We start from the raw sequence: 9,223 nt of genomic DNA, 5'->3' as shown, positions 1-9,223 counted from the left end.
GTAACCTCATCCACAGTGATTGATACATTTTGCGTGGTATTCAACTAAAAATGTAAATAGTTATGCATATATAATATGTCGGTTAAAATAAATGACTGAAAGTTTTAAGTATCCAAAGCTTTATGTGTTTGGTTTTATAAAATATAAACGATATAAAGTAGTTTGATTTACCAATTGCATATTCCAGGTGCGTGGCCTATTTTGCACAATACTTTGTGGGCTTGTGGTTTGCGGTGGTGCGATTGCGGTATCTACCTTATACGAATTCACACTTGTTGACGATGACACTGTAACTTGAGCACTAGTTTGTTTAGTTTGCTGCATTATTTTGCTAATCAAATCTAATTGTTCACGAGTTAAACCGTCGGCCTCCATATTGCTGTTGTCAGTTAACGAAATGGTAGGTGAGGCGGCTGACATTGAAGCGCCACCTGAAGATGTCGATGACGTGGGTGACAAGAGAGTGACACTTGTCTTAATTGGCAAATTGATGGCCTTAATTTGTTCTTCAGTTAATGGCAAACCAGTTGCTGCATCTACAACTGTGCCACCATTTGAGATGTAAGTTCGTATGCAAGTTGCACCGTCTGGTGAACTGGCGTCACCTAATAGATGAAACGTAGGATTTATGAGTAATATAAAATAGTTTTAACATGAATTATATAAATGGTAGTACCACTTGCTGTAGCTGGAGATAAACTTAGACCAGAGGGGGTACCAGCAGTTGGAGAAAGTGTTTGATTTTGTGGAGTTATTACACCTGCGTGATGATTTTCGGTATGACGGCGTAATGAACGTGCGTCACAATATGATTTTCCACAACCTTCAGCTTTACATTCATAGGGTTTCTTATTTCTATGTGTCATCATATGTCCATTTCTGAAAGATATATATTTGTTATATATTTTTGTTACTAAACTTCATTTACTTACAAATGATCTTGTCTTTTAAACGCTTTTGAGCACATTACACATACATATTTTCTTTCATCACTATGAGTCAATTTGTGTTTGGCTAAAGCAGATGCATTTCCAAAAATTTTACTACAAATCTACAAAAAAACACAAACAGGAAGATATATAAATTTATCTCATATTTTGAAATTGATTTGTTTACTTAAAAAAATTATTTACAAGACCAACACAAAAATATGAAAATGGGCTGATATTTTACTGTAAACATCAATCGAATGATTATCACAAAGAAAATATTTGAATATTCAAATTTATATTGAAAGTTGTTGATAGTGAAGTTAACTAATGGCGTTTCGCTTTCGATTGGTGAATCTGGATTCAATTTAGATTTATTTTCGATCTGTCAAATTTTGTTGTTGTGTCGTGTTAGACAGACATTTTTTTAGTCGTGTTAGTTAAACATTGGTCTAATTCTACACATGCTTCTTTAATATACGGCTCTAATCTCTAGAAGTGAACTACCTGGGAGGATTTAGAAATATTTATTTGAATGTAATGAAATAAGAATAATAATAAAAATTGCTTTCAGTTTTAAAAGTTACTGCTCAAACTATGTTACATTACTTGTCAAAATATCTTCACAGGTCATATAATTAACCAGAGTACATCAATTGATTCACATTGATCCTTGCTTAACATACAAGGGCTCTAACCAAACAAATGGGTCTATAATTAGTTAATTTCATGGAACTTAATTCACAGCTAAAAAGCGTAATTAATCTCCTTGCTATGCCATCGATTGCTATAACTATTACGATGTTAATTTCCTACCTAATCCAAATAACGATATCAATAGCTATTAAATCTTTAGAGTGCTCACAAATGGTTAATAGAAGTTTTAATACAAATTAAGATAAAGTAGACCATACATTAACGATTGAAGAACATTTAAATTTGAAGATACAGTCATGTGTAGTCTTTTGAAACATCTGGAACATGGTTCCTAAGTCATTTGGAGTACTCAGACTTTTATTTCTTGTACATTATGTACCATGATTGTGTCGCAAACATGAAACAACTGAAGGATATTTGTGATATTATAAATGAAGTTTCAAAACCTAATTATAACGAGCAAAGTGGAGTTAGTATTAAATGGATGTACTGTAAATTTCATCTTGAAGATTTTTTATACATATTAATTTTCTAAAATAAAAATAAAGTTTATTTTTGAGTATGTTAAAAAATTTAAGCGAAGGCGCTATCACATTGCTATTTCAGAATATGAATTTATCAGTAAATGGGTTGAAAAATTTAAATATTAAAGATAATTAAGGCCGATGATGTCATAATTGAGTTTTACATACGTTAAGAAAGTGTTTTGAAAAATTCTATCCACCTCTTGGCCCTTATTATTCACATCAGTGTAAACATATGTGTTGCTAACTTATTGTACCTGTGATTTTTCGAAAATGTTTTTATTTTTTCCAAGTAATTTCTGTCAGCACATTAAATGTACATTTTATATTGACAAGTAAATTGCTAGTTAAATGGAAATCTATCATTAGCAAGCAAATATGAAAGCGATGTCATACCACTAAATCTCCACTTGCTCTTCCGCTTATCCCGACATATGCTAGCTCTAATACATCTATTACCTTCGCACTATACAAACTGCCAATTTGCTCATGTACTCATATATGTTATAGTACACATTAAATAAAGAAAAAATTAAATAAATTATAGTAAATTTACTAAACGATTCGTGAATTTGATTTGCCATGCCAAAAAATTTCAAAATGTTTCATGTTGCAAATATTGTATAATTATATATATACATACAACCGATAGTATACTCTTATGATTATATATAAAAATTTTTAAGTAGGTGCTCGTCTGTTTGTAGGCTGCTTAATAGAAATTTTTATGGTACAATAAATATTGTAAATGAGATTAATAAAAACTAAAATGATCTATTAAATATTTTATATCCTTTCCTAAAAATATTTTTGAAAATATACACTTTGTATGCCATTACAATGTGCACTGATAATTAAAACTATCGATTCACATTGAATCGACATGTAAAGTGCATTTATTTTAAATTTCAATAAAAGGATATGTATAGGAAATCTATGTAGAAATAAAATTAACACTTTTTCCATTGATTGGCCACACTATACTCTATTTATTAAAGAACTTAATCTACCGCGAAGTTCGAATATCAAAATATATGATCTTTAAGACGTAGAGAGAGGTTACGAAGAAACCTCCCAGTTAATAGAGGATAAAATTGCTCAAGTGCACTGATTCAACTAATCTCAACATAATAATTCGGAAGGAAACTACTGTGCATATTCTTAGTGACTGTCCAGCTTTAATAACGCACAAAAGAAACTTGTTTCATTTGGAACAGATTAAGAGCTCTTCTCTAGATTTAGTTCTGGACTTTGTTCATAAAGCTTTAAAGAGCTTTGTGTAAACAATAGTTAATATTATACAATGAAATTGGTACAATAGGCTTCTTCAGGCCGCAGTATTGGATGTTGGGCGATTTCACGTCAAAACTAAAATATTTTTATAAATATAAATATTTTTATATGTCAATGAAACAGAATTAAAACAAAGCTATTGTCAATATTAAATTTAATATCAATTACAAAGTATGCTCCATCACTACACTTATATATATGTTAAAAAACACAACATGCAATGTGCCAGCTAACTGCAGTAACGAAATAAGAAAAAAAAAACAATCAAAACGCCAGCTAATAATATTGAAAGTGTGAGAATAACTTTATAAAAATTTCTGTGGGACACATCGGTATAAGTATTTTTAATGTTAAAAATGTTTCAATAAATCTATAGATTCTTAATATGTTTATATGAATATTGAATTAATTGAAAGGGGAAGTTGAATTCCTTGCACAAAAACTTAAGCTTGAGAGATGCTTTATTCGGTATATATAAATCAAAAATAAATTAAATGACTAATTACTAACATGTGATCAGTGCTGTCGATATTATTGCACATAGTCAACTACATCCAAATATATGAACCGATTACAGTCAAAAAGGAATAGATGACTTTATTGAACTCTGTTAGCAAACGAACTGAATAAGTAAGTGGATACAGCTGAACACAGTAAATAAATATTTAAGAGCTTGTTATCGCCAACTCAGCTAGTATGAAAATTTTTACCAGTGTGAAAAATTTTTTTATTTGAAAAAACTTAAAACATCCAATTTAGTATAATTGGTACCTTATCTAACTGGGTAATAGAACTAACAAATAGTTTTATACATATGTCTTCAAATTTATTCCTTTGGAGAAGCTGAGACATCAATATTTCTTTTTTTTTGGTCATTTACGACATGTGCGAGTTAGGCTAAGTTGCGTTCTAAATGAGGGAAATTCTACGTTGTGTCGATAATGTAATGATGTGTCGATGCGTGTTGATAAATGGTTAAATGTGTGCAGTGCAAAAAATCTCCCATTTGGTTTAGCATCAACTTAGACTAACTCGCACACGTCCTTAGTAGATAATTAAATATAAAAATGATATCAAATTTCCATTTAATCTAAAGAGAATTCTTTTATATATTGAATATAAAATTTTAAGATTAACTAAGGTGACTCTAAAATTACACTTAAAAATATGCAAAATATGCACTTACCAGGCACTGTTGTGGACCGTGTCTGGTGGGTGATGATAATTTAGGTCGACTCTTCTTTACAATTGCTGTGGCAGTAGCACTGCCAGGAACATTTTTAATACCGTGTGCTATTAAATTATTGCCGTTCTTCAGATTACCGCCACTGGTGTTGCTGGTAATACTAATGGTGCTGTCGTTGCTGCTTGAGCTGAAATTGCTGTTGCTGCTACAGTTGCTGTTACTATTCGTAGTATTATTCAATATGGAATTAGAGCTATTGCTACTATTACTATTGCTCATAATTTGAGCTAACGAGGTAACGTTATTTGTGTTGCTGCAACTACTGCTGCGTATGAGGCAATTTTTAATGTAGCTATTCGTTTTATTGGTGGTATTGGTTGATGTTGATACGGTTTGTACAGTAATTTTATTCGATTCCTTGATAGGTATAGTCGAATTGCGACGACTTATAGTGATTTTATTATTATTTGTTATATTGTTTATGCTGATATTGTTGTTGTGGTTGTTGTTAACACTACTGTTATTAATATTATTACTATGAGTAATATTATTGTTATTATTTATGCTTTTAGTTGTTATTGTTGTACTGTTGTTTTTTAGCGCTATTAAAATCAGTATATAAAGTTTAAATAATATTTTGTTGAAAATATAGTATGTTGTTGCATACTTACAGGCTGTCTGTAACGTGCCTAAAACGTCGGCCAACATTTCCGGATCCGGATAACCGATGGTCAACGCATTTTCTAGGGATGTTGATGCTGGGGAGTGATTAGAATCGATAGAAGAGTTTGTGTCTCTCAACTGTAATGTTACGGAACCTTCTGTACCAACAGAGGCACACATAAGCACCCGAGGCGAAGTTAAACTCGATAAAGGCAGATGTATGCTCTTCTGTACCTAAAGTGATAAAAGAATAAAATTCAAATATATGAAAATAAATGAATGAATCAATTATTTTTTAAATATTAGAAAATAATTTATTTTTACAATCATATAATACAAAAACAAAATACACAATTTATTTTTATTTTCGACAAAATTTATTCAAATTTTATTTAAATAATATTTGCACATTGAGATATGTAATATTTTGATACTTTTATTTATTATTTCTATTGGAAATTTCAATAAATTTAACAACGTATATCATTAATAATTTAACAGAAATGTTAAAAAAAAAACATTTTGATTATAAAAAGTTTTGCAATAAAATTTTTTATAATTAAAATATGTTTCCAAGTATTATGACGGAAATAAAAATACTTGTTCATACGTTTAAATAATTGATAAAATTAGGAAGAATTTTACTTTGTGAATGATCTGCAATGTATTAAATACTTTAAAACTCGTCGCTGCATTAAAATACTTAATACGAATAATGCCATTAGATTAAAAATAAATAAAACTAAAATGACAATTGTGTAGAACTTGCCAAAAAATTTATGTAGTATATAAGTTTAATAAAATTTTGGCAATACACCCAACGAAAAAGAAAATATATTTAAATATGGTCTATGATGAACGTCTGATGGGGTTATTCTTAAACCAGACACAATAGTAACAGACACTTCCACGATGAGTATCATCCAACAAACGCTACAAAAGAATCTTTACAGCATGTCATACACAAATATGAGAACATATAGAACTAATGCATTAGGTATCTAAGCGGAAAGGCTTCTGTAATTTTAATTGCTAACTTAGGCATGTAAATACTCAGTCCTACTCCCCATTCTTGTGTCGCTTATCTGATGCTACTTTTAACGGACAGGGTGAGCGTAGATATGCATTCTTAATAAATTAACCTACAAACTGCAATGATTACAAAAAAAAAATTCTCATAAAATATATAAAATAATCTGATTTTAAGAATTATTTTGGTTTTTAAATTTTTACAGTACAATTTAGCTAAATTGCATAGATATTCTGCGACTAAACTGACTCACACAAAGTTCAAAATATCCATTTAAAAAATAATGATGTACGAAAATGTGTTTCAGGATTATTTATAACTGAACACAGTTGTTTTAAGAATTTATGTTTCGTTGTTTTTATTGAGTCTATGTTAAAACTTTGGTTACACATAATATTAAAATCCAGAAGTAAATATTATCTCTTACTTTTAAACCGATAAATAAAAAAGAAATCTATGATGTATTCTACATTGCTTGAAAAAGCACAAAAGAGATGGGGAAAATAAAACCCGTAGTGCCAAAACTAAACAAATCTGGCCATCCCTAAACCTATCTAGAAATAGGAAACTAATTAACTTAAATATGAATAATACCGATAATATCATATCCCTTGTAAAAGGGTATTGCTTAACCATTTAAAGACTTAAGAATCTAACTACACGTTATCAATTTCTTATCTGCTATGCAGACGACCACCATAGCAGCCATGGTTTTGAATAATTCTTTTTCCAAAAAAAAAAATTCTCATACTATTATACTCAAATCATTCTAAGATTTTGAAATGTTATTTCTTAATGATACAAATACACTCATAAATACATTGCTCAAAGTTGAATTATAGTAAATCGAATGAAGTTCTTTAATTATATTTGATAAACTATATGTCAGGTTGTAGAATGTACTTCAAGAAGGTTGTAGACTGTGCTCGAGAAGATTATATATACCTTTATTTTCCTTTGAACTGTTTGCAATATTAACTAAATTATTTGGTCTACGTGAATTATATAAAAATTATGTATAGATTTTTGTATATTACCTTTTTAAAACAAAAACTATCTTAGGGATATTTGCCATGAAGGAGCAACAGTGTACAGATTAGGGAGATCATTGATATCCATATTAAAGACGTTTATATTAACAAGTAAATGGAATTATAAGTAACTTTAATTTTACAATTGATACGATTTTAGTATTTTGTTGAGATCTAACTAAATGTTTAAAAGTTTTATTTTAGTGTGCGTTTTTCGGTTCATTATATTTCTTATAAGTGATTTAGTTTAGGTTATGTTGGGTTGGAGTATATTATTATTTTTTTTAAACGATTTGCCCGTCTTCTGCTGAACTCTCTTTCTCCAGGTTATTGCTGGTCTGCCACTGCGCATAGTCCCCTGGCGGTTCCAAGTAAGTGCAGCATCCGCGATGTCTTCATAAAGCTTACGCAGTGTGTGTCCAATCCAACCACACTTCTTTCTTCTTATCTCGTGTTGTTTACGTTTGTTAAGTCTAGTATATACCTATTATGTCCATAGTACTTAATAATACAGTTACTCATGTTTAGTTAATAAAGATAGTATCAATAGTAACTTTAAAGAATTATTGTAAATTTTAAATGTGAGTGAGAAGTGTGACAAGAGTACATTTCGCACTATAAAATAGTATCAAATAGCTTCAAATAACATATTGAGTTTTAAAGACTAAATTAATGCTTAACCTAAAGCATCGTTTACGGTATAAATGACATTATATATTGGATTAGAATAAAAATATTATTCCAGAAGAAGTAAAACTTTTGTTATAAATGTCAATAAACAACATTAATTTCTCATCCATTTTCGTAAAGTGTATTTAATTAATTCAATTTTTCATATTACTACAATGCACTATAAGTGATGCAGTAAAATTTGCACCTCTGCAAATAGAGCAATCATAAATTCCTATCTCTGCCAAATGCTCTAAATTTTATTGCAAATTTGTACATCGTCTGTTGCCCAAAACAAAAAACCCTCCAACATAAAGGATCGAGCGTAATCTGAACTGCAACAATACTCGCTTGCGTTATTTATGTACCTCGCTGATTCACTTTTAACGACGCCACTTGCACTAGGAGACAAATCTTTATTGCACAATAAATTTTATTTAAAATAAATTACGAATAATATTTATGCTCTCCACTGTGCAGGATTTTACCGCCTTGCCTATATTTTGTTTGTACGTTTTGTGTGTATTGTGTATTGTGTATTTTTGTATTTTTGCATTTTTTTCGAACTGTAAACACCATAAAATATATTCCCGACAAGCACAATGCATAGAATTTTATAAATTCTGCCCAAAGTATGCACTTTGTGAAAGCATTGCTTTCTCTGCTTTATTTTTGCTTCTTATTTTTCTAAATGGAAAAAATGCAAATAATTTATAAATATTCTGTCAAAGGCATATCGATATTGGAATGTTTTCCGGATTTGACAGTTCAGTATAATTAAATACGAGTTTTAACTTAAATTGGAAATTGATTCCAATTTTATATTTCAGTTATGTGTTATTATAAATTCTTTAAATTTATGTTTTTAATCAGAGATGATATTGCTGAAAATTTAATAATCTTCATGAAGTTAGTTTTGTTAAAAAGCAATTTTTAATTTATTTTTTTAAATAATATTGAAAACATTTGCAATTGTTCTGTATGGCCACAATACGATTTAGTAAATCAAAACCATTCATCGACTTGGTCTTCTTAGGTGCAAGTGGGAAGACCAAGTTAAAGACCATCAAAAAGATATATTGTATCATACTGATAAAATATATTAATTATTAATATAATACTTGAGCACTTTTTTATCTTTTACTTGAGCACTCTCTATTATCCTTTATCTCTCTATTATTCTTTGATTGGATTATTGTTTAATACTTCATCAGGATAAGCAATAACTGAGCTTAGATCTT

At 29.5% G+C, this 9,223-nt stretch overlaps 1 protein-coding gene across 1 annotated transcript in view; it reads right to left on the bottom strand.

Annotated features, from left to right (window-relative positions):
* Positions 1-2: 2 nt before the first annotated feature.
* Positions 3-9,223, bottom strand: part of LOC119677147 (sal-like protein 1) — a gene marked incomplete at its 3' end in the record, with an annotated part of 11,353 nt that continues 2,132 nt past the window's right edge. The window contains exons 2-8 of the mRNA XM_038088414.1: positions 5,261-5,486; positions 5,155-5,191; positions 4,590-5,091; positions 933-1,051; positions 677-879; positions 172-605; positions 3-44 (exon numbers count right to left, since the gene is read on the bottom strand). Of these exons, the coding sequence (XP_037944342.1) occupies positions 3-44; positions 172-605; positions 677-879; positions 933-1,051; positions 4,590-5,091; positions 5,155-5,191; positions 5,261-5,486 (1,563 nt within the window). The remainder of the gene's footprint in view (positions 45-171; positions 606-676; positions 880-932; positions 1,052-4,589; positions 5,092-5,154; positions 5,192-5,260; positions 5,487-9,223) is intronic.

This window comes from Teleopsis dalmanni, chromosome 2 (genome assembly GCF_002237135.1).
Source record: "Teleopsis dalmanni isolate 2A chromosome 2, ASM223713v2, whole genome shotgun sequence".
Lineage (NCBI taxonomy): Eukaryota > Metazoa > Arthropoda > Insecta > Diptera > Diopsidae > Teleopsis > Teleopsis dalmanni.
Note: the sequence above shows the minus strand (reverse complement) of the source record. Positions and strands in the feature narration are given on the sequence as shown.